At 40.2% G+C, this 13,309-nt stretch overlaps 1 protein-coding gene across 4 annotated transcripts in view; it reads right to left on the bottom strand.

Annotated features, from left to right (window-relative positions):
• The window catches only part of zgc:171482 (zinc finger protein), a 581,354-nt gene extending 568,443 nt beyond the window's left edge, over nucleotides 1-12,911 (bottom strand). The window contains exon 1 of one of the 4 annotated variants that reach the window (XR_007934136.1): nucleotides 12,203-12,911. Coding sequence is in view for 1 of the 4 variants with exons in the window: in XM_051922949.1 (XP_051778909.1) it covers nucleotides 12,203-12,214 (12 nt within the window). In the remaining 3 variants the exon portion in view is untranslated. The remainder of the gene's footprint in view (nucleotides 1-12,202) is intronic. The other 3 variants (XR_007934135.1, XR_007934137.1, XM_051922949.1) reach the window with 3 other exon arrangements.
• Between the last annotated feature and the right edge of the window lie 398 nt (nucleotides 12,912-13,309).

The following is a 13,309-nucleotide window of genomic DNA, read 5'->3' as shown; positions in this document are numbered from 1 at the left end:
AAAACAAAATTGTTCTTGAGTTAATGCACTTGTTCAAAAGCTTCTGACACTGTCAGTAAAAAATGCCTGGTGCACGTAAAAAAGTGCAATCTTCCATAAACAATACTGTAGTCTAGAGCGGGCGGCACGGTGGCGCAGTGGGTAGCGCTGCTGCCTCGCAGTTGGGTGATCTGGGGACCTGGGTTCGCTTCCCGGGTCCTCCCTGCGTGGAGTTTGCATGTTCTCCCCGTGTCTGCGTGGGTTTCCTCCGGGCGCTCCGGTTTCCTCCCACAGTCCAAAGACATGCAGGTTAGGTAGATTGGTGATTCTAAATTGGCCCTAGTGTGTGCTTGGTGTGTGGGTGTGTTTGTGTGTGTCCTGCGGTGGGTTGGCACCCTGCCCAGGATTGTTTCCTGCCTTGTGCCCTGTGTTGGCTGGGATTGGCTCCAGCAGACCCCCGTGACCCTGTGTTCGGATTCAGCGGGTTGGACAATGGATGGATGGATGGATAGTCTAGAGCAGTTCTGCCTTCCAAACATTTTCCATGGTGCTCATATATTGGAATATACTTTCCATGATAAAAAATAACATCTATATATATTGTGAAAGAGTAGCCCAGCAACAGACAGACACAAACTCCAGATGTCCCAAAAACACGCACCTCTATTGCACAACACAATACACCATGCACCAATCACAAGGTTCAGTCCTCTTTGCTTCTCTTCAGCTGCCTCCACTCCTCTCTCGCAAGCTCCGTCTTCTCCCTCCCGACTCCGGCTCCTAAATGGAGTGAGGCAGCCTCTTTTATACATCCCCCAGATGTGTTCCAGGTGCTTCCTGATCTTCTTCCGGCAGCACTTCCCGGAGTGGCGGAAGTGCTGCTCTTGCACCCAGAAGCACTCCAGGTGTACTTGGACTCTTCTTCCGGCAGTACTTCCTGGTGTGGTGGAAATGCTGGCATTCAGGGCTCCATAATTGTCTGGGCACCCCCTGGCGGTGGCCACGGGCCCCAACAGGGATGACCTTCCAAGCTCTGTTCCCGCGGCCCCCATGCAGACCAAGTGGCCCAGGGGAGGTATTGTTTCTCTCCCGGTTCTTCCAGGTATCCCAGCTGGGCAGGACCACCAGCCATTTGCCACTATATATATATATATATATATATATATATATATATATATATATATATATATATATATATATATATATATATATATATATATATATATATATATATATATATATATATAATAAAATCCAACGTCTGTCCAACTGTCTGTATGTCTGTCCACTTTTCACGAGAGAACTACTTAACAGATTTAGATCGGGTTCTATAATTTGCTTGAACATTCTGGTTGATTTAGTGACTTCTCTCATCGCGCTAAGTATCATAGTTCGCTTCAGGTACCGATTTATTTGCGCAAATATGAGAGAGTGGCTGCAGGCCGAGGGGAGGAGGGACCTCCTCACTCACGTGCCAGCCTCCATTCAAGTTGGTCTACCTCTCACCATGTGTTGGAGCGTACCTTGCCTCCATTTAGCTAGCAACACCTGTTTGTTCAACAGATATTATCATCTACAGATTGTTAAGGAGTAAGTTTGATGTTTTTGAGAGAGAGATCAGTGTTTTAGAGGGTAGCTGTTGATTGTCAGAGATATCACGGTCACAAGCTTTTCTCCCCACGTGGGGGACGCTCTCACATCAAAGCTGAACATGATCAGATACAATTCCAAAGTTTGACATTGAAGCGTACCTACCTTCCTCTTGGCCAGAATTACATTTTTTTTTATTGATTTGTAAGGCTTGTCCTGTTTCGCTAATACGTGGGCAGAGCCACAGGGGACAGCTAGTCATCTATAAACCTCCAGCAGCAGCCACATTTACCTTTCACTGTAATGCTTGACATTACTATTACCACTTTCAATATCACTATTACTAAAAGGCACACCTGTGAAAAACATACTGTGAAAGGATGAAGATTTTGCATTTCACTGAGAATACTGGAATGCACCTTAATTGAAAAATATCCATCCCTAATATTGACATTTTCTGCTCCTGAAGCATTACAGTACATTCGCAATAGTAAGCCAAGCTAGAGATCCCTACAATATCAGCATCTGGTATCAATGCAAACATGCAACATTACCTCACTTAAGAGGACCACATCTCCAAAACAGCCTTCTTATTCCCCAAAGGTTTCTCTCGACCCATTGTCCACCTATTCCTAACAAAATTCCCATATGCACCAAGCCACCCATCACACTGTACATTTATGAAAAGACAATTTCAAGTGTGGGCAGTGTGGTGGTGTAGTGGTTCGCACTTCTCCCAGATTTAAATCTTGGTGCAGAAATGCTTTATGCACAGTTTGCACATTTTCTCAGTGTTCAGAAGGGTTTTCCTCCAGATATTTCACCCTTCTCTCACATGCTCAGTGTGAGCAAAACATTCCAAAATATTAAATCGTATCAGGTTGAGACCGTGTTTCTGCCTCATTCCCAATAATGCTGGGACAGGCACTGTTTTTCTCTGACCATGAATAAGCACACTGTAAAATTAATAAATCAATAAATGCATCCTTTGTATATCTAAAATACCTGCAAACCCTTCCCTCAACCATTCATAAACATCCATGCAGCACCCGCTCTTTCTTTCCAAATTCAAGCCATAAAATCTTAGCCATTCCACATTATGAGGTTACTGAACAGCACAAATCTAAATGAAAAAATCAGTGATAAAAAAGTCTGTTTAGAAAATTCATACAAGAATAAAGGATAATGCATTGAAGACAGAGGACCATTAAAAATGAAATAGGTGTCAGATCTAAAACTTTAAAAAGTGAAACAGTTGTAAATTAGAAACAGAGATCAGAGCCTGACTCAGTCTAAGCCGGGAAGCACTGAGATTTTCAATAATAATGTTCAAAGGAGACACCAGAATCAAAGTAAAACTACAGTATGGTCATGCCAGGCATTTATTAATGAATCATTTGTAAGACCTTAACTAAAGACCTCATATTTTATATAGAAAATGAGAAAATGATCAGCAGTTATATGCATGAGTTTAAGATCTAAATTGAGCAAACCAATTTTAAATATCTCTGCGGTAGGTATATATTTAAAGAAGATTATGAAAAATAATAAATCAATGGAAACAAAAGGGAATGCATAACAACAATGAAAGAGAAATACAATTAGCTGCATGATAGTGACCTTTATTAAATACTAAAAAAATAACAAAATGAAAATTGTATTTTAAACTAAGAGTGGCACAATGGTCCGGCATCCTGAGTTCAAATCCTGTGCCTGCTCTTTATTTGTGTGGAGGCTGGATGTTTTCCCCATGTCTGTCCGAATTTTCTCATGATAATGCAGTTTTTCACCCACATCACCACACACATGCATATCAGATAAACTGATGCTTCAGAGTTAGCCCTGTATGAGTGCGGGTGTATGGGGTAGGAAGATCTGCAATCGTTGGTTCTTTTCTTGTGCTTAGTGCTAATGGGAAATGCTCTTCCCCACTGCGACCTTGAAACTGCATTAAGGTATTTTGAGAATATTATTTCATGATTTTAAATGCAGCATCTTGCAGACTTGAGAAATAAAATCTATTACATTTAAAAATAAACTGATGGACTTTCTTAACATGCACAGCCCTGTCAGAACTGCTTGTAACTTTATTATTATTACCATTGTTAAACTCTTTGTTGAAACTAACCAACCTAATAAAAATGCCTTAAATTCCCCATGCATGATGATCCCTCCAGAATGACAATTTCTACTGACTAATTCTTGGTAAATATCAGCTTATTTGTTTATATCTGAAATGGGATAAACTGTTGACTTGAAAGCTGCTATTTACTCACAAAATATGAGTACACATTTATTTTACATTAATAACTTTAAAAATATCTCTGACATTGTATGCTGGATGCAATTACGTTTTGATCCATTTACAGCAAAACTGTCAATTCTTTAAACATATGTAAGTATATATATATATATATATATATATATATATATATATATATATATATATATATATATAAATGGTTGAAATAGTTTACTGTCAAATAAATGCAAAGAGTACACGACATGTGTTTCGCCCTCATTCTGGTCTCATCAGGTGTACACACTTCACTGCACTCCCTCTCGGGAATCGAACCTCGGACGTCAGCGTCAGAGGCGATGCCCCTAACGTTGTGCCACGGCGTGTGGTTCGTTTATTTGACGGCATGTAGATCGGGGTAATTACATTCACGGCATTCGTAGTCTGTGTCACAATCTGATTGTAAGGGTGGTTACCTACCAGGTAACGCTTGTGGTTGGCCAGCAATCTGCTAACATCCGCCACGGTGCCCTCAGTTTTGTGAGGAGCAGATCATAGAATGGTTGAAATAGTTTACTGTCAAATAAATGCAAAGAGTACACGACACGTGTTTCGCCCTCATTCTGGGCTCATCATTCTATGATCTGCTCCTCACAAAACTGAGGGCACCGTGGCGGATGTTAGCAGATTGCTGGCCAACCACAAGCGTTACCTGGTAGGTAACCACCCTTACAATCAGATTGTGACACAGACTACGAATGCCGTGAATATATATATATATATATACTAGTCATTTAGCCCGTTACAATAACGGGCGCTAGAACAGTAGTGCATAAACATTAGTAGGAACAGTCTATATTAAATGGCAAGAGACTTTGACCTCATTCTTTTTGTTGGTCGTATTTTTCTTTCTTTCAGCCTTTCTTTTGTTGATGTTTACCTGCTGAGCTGACCGTTCTTCGTGGGCTGCCGCCGTGTATTGTGTGTCTTTAATTTTCTGTGACAGTAATACTGTCTTGTACGGCTCTATTCAATAAGGGCGCATAGATAATTTAGTTCAAATGGCTCTGGAATATGTCAAGAGCAACAGGTGCAGATCTTTATTTACACGCGCCTTTATTCGCTGCGCCCAATTGAGGTCGTTCTTTTGAGGCTCGCCTTTTTGTGCGCGCCCTTATTGAAGGATGCCTGTGCGCGCCCTTATTGAAGGATACCGTCTTGTACGTCCGCTGGCTTGTATGTCCGTAATATACGTCCGTACGTCCGTAATAAACCTTTAATTTTCTCTGCCGGTAATATGCCTTTAATCTCCTCTGACAGTAATACTGGCTTGTATGTGGCTGTAATATGCATTACTGTATTGTGTACTTTTAATTTCCTCTCGCAGTAATACTGGTTTGTATTTCCGTAAAACGCCTCTAACTTTCTCTGACAGTAATATCGCGCATAGCACCGTGCCCCGTGCATGCGCACTTTACCAGAAGACACCCACACACGGACACCTGGACGCACATAGGGATTTTATATATATAGATATACATATATGCAGTTGGAGATCCACAAAGGGAGAAAAAACGAATCGCGTATCATAAAATAGTTATATACCAGTAACAGCACACTACACAATAACGTGTAGTGAATACACTTGACTTGAGAATTCACAGTTTTCATACTCTTTCTCTGTACGTTTAGCATTCATTTGCTCAGAGGTTGATGCACTTGCTGCTTCTTGAGCAGCTCTTCTTTTCTCCATCCTAGTGGCCCACTTCTTCTCTACTTTCGTCAGCATCTTTTCGCGTTAAAACTGATTAATTCAGTGTTTGTGTTGCAATTACTTATTAGTACGTTTTGTTTAATTTTTCAGTTAAGCAGGCACTTAAGTCTTCAATCTGCCTCAAGAATGATTTAAGATATGAAGAGGTAGAGGAAGTGACGGCGAAAGTGGTAGGGATGAGAACAGCGCCCATATACATGCACCGCATGGCTGCCCTGCTAGCTGCTGCTGAGAGTTGATTGTACAATAAAATAAAATAAAATGAAGAATAACCTTGGAGGTGAATCATCACCCCCAAAAGCGGATAGTAGATGTCATGTAGTATATGTGTACGAAATTTCAGGTGAATAGGTTAAACGGTTTGCGAGCTACAGGTGATTTAAAACTCTGGACATGGTCTGTGGATCATCCTCCAAGTTTTTCTGGGGTATGTACTTCCATACCAGGACGAGAGGAGGCACTGGCACTAACCTTATCCTCTGTTCCGAGCAGATGCTCAGTGAAGTCAACTGACTCCGCCCCTTCTTGTTTCCCTGCTACATATCCCATGGTTCCCGGAATGAGGCAGCATTCATTAAGAGAATACACCGCAGAACGCAGCTTCATTCCACCGTTAATCACCGTGACTTTAGAGCCAAGAGAAACGTCTCTCTACAGAGCGTTGTTTTTGTTTGTTTATTTAGCGCCATTGAGCATGTGTTTTTTCTTGGACTCATGTTTATTAAACACGAGGAAGGGGAACCTGCAGTTCTTCCAATGACCACAATTTAAGTATATGTTTACATTTATAAAATGGGATGTGTAAGTAATTTCTAATAACAATGGGGCAAAAGACTTGGAAATAGCCCAATCGAAACAGTTACTCAATGACTACTGTATGCTGGAAGGAGGACTGTCATGTCTGCAACACTCAGCACACTTAAATTTAGTTAAGTTAAATTTGAGGTGACTTTTCTATATGGTGAAGACACTTTGAAAGACAATTTGAATATGGCTTATTGTTAAACTCATTGGGCTCAAGGGAAGTCTCAGATTCTTAATTTAGACAGCATGAGTTGTAAGATGTGTTCTAACTAAGCAGTCAGAAACCAGGTAGGCTACATTGCACTGCATTGATGTCTTTTTACACTTAGCCACCTGTCATGGCATGCTTTTGAATCTTTTTGACACAGTGGGGGAATAGCATGGTGAGAATTCAATGAAGCAAAACACCAGGCTGTACAAGTAAGTGTTCGTATATTTTAAAGGCAGATTTACCTTGCACTGCATAAGGATAAAAGGTGACCCCAGCTGCAGAGTTTCTTAATAAATCTTCTGCATTAAAAAAAAAAACTTGCTAGAAATTTGAAAGAAAGCCAGAAAAATGTAAAGTGTGCTATCCTGGCATTGTCTTAAATAAATTAGCATGTGCAGTGCATTATGTAGTTAATTGATTTCCACACACACACATAAAAAAAACTTTATATATTGTTATATGATTATCATTAAACACTTCTCTATATAATATTATGGATAAAGGTTAACACCTCACGGTGTATTTACTGAGTCTGGTGTACAGTTTTGGGTGTTGGGATTGATAGTTTACTTGGAAGCAACAATATCTCTCACAAATTTCTTTCTCATTCTGTTGTCACTTGTTCACCTTATGTCTTGTCTCTTTTCCATCCACTCTCCGATTACTTGAAAAACATCAAAATGCCTAAAAAACACAAAGCACTGATTTGCCTGAAACAGCAGTCCACATTACCTGCTAAAGATCACTTGTTGTAAAACAGTCACCTTTTTAACCCTGGACCATGCAAAACATACCACACAACACAGGAAATGAACCTCCAGGGGATATGCAGTTATAGGTTTAAGAGTGATGGTGTCTCAAAAATATATATTTTTTAAAAGAAAAAAAATGTAATGCTGTATACGTATAGATTATTTGGACTAAAGTACACCTCACAAGTGAGTCAAGGCTTATGTGGGCAACAACAGCCTCAGTACCAGCTCTCACATTTAACAAGAAGCACGTCCATCATAGAAGAAGGTTCATAGACCCTTGGCTTATCCAGGAAAATACTCTGTAGACATAAAAGTTTACATTAAGGTAAAAATTGTGAAAACTCATATGAATGAGTAACTGTGTTTCTGGATAATTCATAAATGTGTGTAGCAGGCAGCTTGTAAGAGCCGAGGCCATTTAGATTTTTAGAAAGATGGACAGTTCATGATTTGTTTAATTATAGAGTGTAATTAAAAAGGTCAATTAGGTCTACTTGCTTTTGTGTAATTAGTAAGAAGATTAATGTTGTATAAGATGGCCAACTGGGAACGATGGTAATTTATATAACTTGGTATCTCTTACTTAAGGAAGAGAAACAAAGAGATAAATGTTGTGAAGCTGCAAACAGACAAACCAAAAATCCATATATGAGTTTAGCGTCAAAACTGCCCTTCAAATATTCATGAAATAGGGATATTTCGATCTTAAATATTTTAGACAGTAGGCTAAGAGGCACAGTACAGTATATTTTGTCCTTCAAATATTTAAAAGAAGGGAGCAAAACTGAATCTTTCATAAGGCACAATCACTGCCAATTCAAAGTCACCAGTCAAGCTAAAGGGCACTCTCACTGCCAATCTAGAATCACCAATAACCCATATTTATGTATTTTACAGATGATACAGTATCTTCTGACCTTTACTATATTAAGTTACATGCTTTATTGTAACCCTTCTAAAATCAATAACAGCTACATTTTTCTTGGAAAGGTTACATTTCAAAACATCTACATTTATACAAATGTTAAGAGGAAATCAAAAAACTTCCCACAGTGCTTAATTTGAACTTGTCAAAGCAGCCATTGGTTCATTCATCAGCTTGTTTTAAAAGCCCATGTCTTCCAAATTGATATTGCATGTTCCCATAAGTTAAAAACCCCTGTATGACTATTCTTTGTTCAAGCAACCTTTTAAATATTTCAATGTCTGACAAACACACCCTGGCATCAGAGCCACCTGAACTGATGAATGCACCAAATTCTAAACTCTACTCAGAAAAACAGCAAATGCAGAAAAAAAAAAAAGGATTTCAGCGACTGTCTTCTTCACTAGGAAAATTACAAGATGAGGTGCTTAAACGATTGCCAATTTTATCTTCTTTCATTTCAAATTGCTGTTGTTATGATTAAGCATTTAAGACATGACTAAACCGCAATTAGATGATTTTGTTAAGCGGTATTGCACAACACTTCAAAACTGCAGTATCTAAAGAAAGTGTTTACAAATACAGAAAGATTTAAAATGCAAATAAGAACATGTAAAGTAATATTGAGGAAAGCATTAAACAATGAAAACACCATTCATCTGGGTTATTGAAATTATAACAATGTGTTATAAATAATACACAGACTAACAACAGAGCAGCATCAATTGATATATATTTTTTTTCCATTATGTGGTTTTGGGAAGCCAGAGGCTATTTTGGCAGGACTGGGTTCAAGTCAAGACCCAGATTTGGGTGGGATGCCTTTCCTATCAGATGGTACACTCAAAACACATTTGTAAACCTAATCTTTACAAAGCATTTCTGCTACCAGATAACCTAACACTGCAGCCCTATGGGATGTGGAGTGGCACCAAAGTACCTAAAGGAAACCTTCATGTACAGTGCAAGGGGAGAAGATGACCTCTCTGCATAGACCTCTACTGAGCAGGTAACTGAACCCTTGTCCCTACAGACATAAGATAGTAACCCTTAAAACTGTACTAACATGTAACACACATTTTAAACCCTGTTTGCACTTGAATTTCCGAATTAACTTCTATTCAGATTATAAATAGTTTTTGGGATGTTTTCAGGTAGCTTCCAAGATTCTTGGAAAGTGTAAGGGCCAAGTCCTTTACGTTAATGCTAATGGTAAATGTTCCTTAGTCTGCTTAACTTGAACTTGAATATAACATAGATAATGGACGTTATTGATAATTGAATGTTCATAATCTTAACTCTGCGTGATAGTAGAGTAGGCCATAGATTGAAGTTAGACAGCTAGAAAGAAACATGAATGGTCAGAGAGATGGGCATTAAGGGCACACTGTATAGTTTTCTGACCATTGCATTGAATACATTGAATGATACATAGAAACCTTAAGAAATGTAACCTAGATATTTAATCAGGATATTATAACATCCTCTTCTTCCCTTTGTTTTTTGCATGCATTATCAACTTTTTTCTGTATTATTTTATTTGTACGGCGAGTCGTACTAGTGCCAGAATGCCAATCTGGTAGCTGCATTTTAACTATTCTGAACCATTCGGAAACCCTTGTCAAACGCAGCTGCAGAAAGAATATTGTAATATGTTTAATTTAGTCTGTTAATATGAGGGTTAGCCTTTTAACTGAATAGACACGGTATACCTGTGCTTTGTCTTAATCCTTTAACATGCTTCTTTATTTATCTTTTAAGATTTAGATACAAGGAAGGTGGAAAGGTCTGAAAAACTGCATGCAACCAGTAGTAAAACAAAAACTTAAAGAAATCATTAACACTCCAGAACTGGGTAGGCCCTGTTATACTGTGCGTATAGATAGATACTGACAGGTAACACTGCGGTGGGCTGGCGCCCTGCCTGGGGTTTGTTTCCTGCCTTGCGCCCTGTGATGGCTGGTATTGGCTCTAGCAGACCCCGTGACCCTGTAGTTAGGCTATAGCAGGTTGGATAATGAATTGATGGGTAATAGGTAACAAAAACAAATCCTTTGTTAAGGTGATTTGTTACATAGCCATAAGCGAAAAATGGACACAATACACGGAGACTACTCTACAATCACTTTTGGGACTCTGTATCCCTTATTAAGGACAAACAATTTGTTAAAGTCTTGCTATACATTACATTCAAATGCCAGCTTGATCCAGTTCAGCAGTCCAGGAGAGCCAGAGCCCCTAGCCTGGAAACAACACTGAGCGGGACATCAGTCCGATGCACAACCCATTAACACATACACTCACGCACACAGAATGGCAATTTGGAATCAACGTTTAAAATGATCTCCACATCTTGGGAAATTAATGAGAAAAAGATGAGTACCAGGAGGAAAACCCACATAGCTACTGGGAGAACGTGCAAGCTTCACAGACAACAACCAGGCACTGAATTCTGCTCCAGGACGCTGAATCCGAAAAGCAGCCGTAGCGCTAACCCCTTTACAATAGCCGAGTACAAATTATATTACTGACTAACTTATACCAATAGGAAATCCTTATTATACTGTAGTTTCCCCCCCAAAAAAATCTTGTTTAATTGTTCAGGTGAAATCACGCAAATTGCCTTGTAATCGTGTTTACTGTGGAAAGTGATACCGTCTGTAATTAAAACATTGTACACACTGCTTAAGAGTCGCTACGTGAATACGGACGCATTCTTCATAACATCATTACGCATCGTTGCGTATATCGAAAAGAAAACAGGTAATTTATCCAAAATTATTAAGTCTATATAATGATAAATACACCGTCCTGTTCCATGACCGAAGCACGCCTTTAAGTACAATGTATATCGGTTTATATATGTAAGTTAGGATGCCAAGCTCCTAAAACCTGATAAAGGGCACATTTTTGGATTGGTTTACCTATCCTATTTTAGTAGACCAAACGTCGGGGTATCGATAACAGTCATCTGCCCCATTTAGCGCTGACTCGCGCAACGAAAATGTCAAAAAAAACACCAATGTGCAGAAAAAGAAACGATCACTTTTCCCACGGTGTAAATGAAATGCAAATTAACTGAAGATTCATTCCGGAAAAAGTTAACGGTAGCGTCTAGTTGCACTCAGAGCTAACGCTCTTACAAAAGGGCAGACCTAGAAATCCATCTAAACTGATGAGCCTGCAAAGAGAAAATGTGCCATTAAAAACCACGAAAGTGTGACAGCCTGGCAAAAGTTTCCTTTGGTGACAAATCCCGGCGATGCACCCCTTGGAGTTCGACGATTGGCCCTCTCGATCAAGACACTTTAGGGCTGGCTGTATGGGGTACGCCACAAGAGGTGCACGGTCCCCAACGAGAAGCTCGGAGTCCCGAGCTGTTGAAGTGACGACTTTATCCTTGAAGGACCTAACACTACATGGGAAAAAAACTGCATTTATGTCGGCCCAGAGTGAACCTTTGGGCAGAAACATAAAAAGGGAATCCAATCACAACTCGCTGAGAAAGAAAAATAAAGAAAGAAAACATCATCTTGCCGAGTGTTGGCAGATCGTAGTTAACCTGGATCTGATTAAAGTTGCACTTTCCAGGATTCTTATTCTTAGCACTCGGTGGTCATACTTCGGCACTACAAGTTTGCCCTCCACGCGTGACTTCGCTCTTCACAAATCGGTGACGCTCACCTTTTCTGATAAGCAACCGGTTGTTTCACTATCGTCACATGTAATTAATGCCAACCCTTACCACATAGTATTCCCTGCGCTCTCACTTTTTCATGGATGCTCCAGGGATGTGCACCGACATTCATAATCATTTCGGCTAGTTGAATTAAAATTTAACGATCAATTCAAATCTTGACGTACAGTAGCGATCACTCTTCATGCAAGCGCTAATTCACAATGTTCTGAGACTCTTTCAACTTACCTCCGCACCCATGTGCTGCCGAGACCCACGGCGATGTTGTTCTGCCGTCTGTATCCCTTAACTGAGGATGATAAAACCATGCATGAAGAAAAGTTGTCAGTTCTTTTTTTTTTACCCCCGGACCTCTTTCTTATTCTTCAAGACTACTGAGGCACTCCCAATTGGATTGGGTCGTCCGTATGCGGCTCCGCTTCTCGCCGAATGATGCGATCCCCTCAGTCACGCAGTATTTCCCTGCATCCTGTCAACGGCGACTACAAGGGCAAGCAAGTGGAAACCAGTGGCCTCAGTGTGCACACTGCATCGCTTTCAGTTTACAAGCGACAGCACAAATTTAAACAATGAATCCAGTCACAGAACGAGAACGCGTACAACCTGAGAGAGGGCGAGAGAGAGAGAGAGAGAGAGACGGAGAGAAGGGGAAAAGCAAAGATCCTGTCAGCCACAGACACGCGCGGATTCCGCCTCTCAGTGGTGCGCACGCCTTGTGTCTAGTAGTGTGTGTAAACTCCAGCGCAGGAATGGCAGGACTGCGCATCTACAGCTGTCAGGCTTCTCAGATACCCTCGAGTACGTGCAAGACACTATCCACCCTCCAGCCCACGTTCTCTAAGCAAGAATTGCACTAAGACATCTGACATCTTTAATCCGTAGTGTTACAGCAAAGGCAAAGCTAGGACCAGCTGCGAACGTGTCTTTGAATTGAAATTGTTGCCATTTACCGCTCGATCGCTGCGTGTCTTCTGTAAATAACTTTTTTAGTCTACAGTTGATGGAAGGCTGCGTTCTTTGACCACAAAACTTTTAAGACTTTAGGGGCTGGGCAGACCTGAAATGTTCCGTGCAATGCCCTAAAATAAAGGCATCAGTACTAGTCAGGCTTTTAGTAGAAACTGCCAAGATATAAATTTGTTTTGCTAAATGAAAATATTTACATACCTGATAATGTGATTATACACACACGTGCACACACGCACATACACAGTTTATGACAGTTCAGAGTTTCCATTACACAAACACAGGAAATACTGACCGATTTTTTGGAAGTATCTATTCATCCATCCGTGTATCTTCCCAGACATTTTCAAAAGTGACATTTCCTGTACA

This window comes from Erpetoichthys calabaricus, chromosome 2 (assembly GCF_900747795.2).
Source record: "Erpetoichthys calabaricus chromosome 2, fErpCal1.3, whole genome shotgun sequence".
In the NCBI taxonomy this organism is placed as follows: domain Eukaryota; kingdom Metazoa; phylum Chordata; class Cladistia; order Polypteriformes; family Polypteridae; genus Erpetoichthys; species Erpetoichthys calabaricus.
The sequence above is the reverse complement of the archived record's forward strand: the minus strand, read 5'-3'. Positions and strand labels throughout refer to the sequence as shown.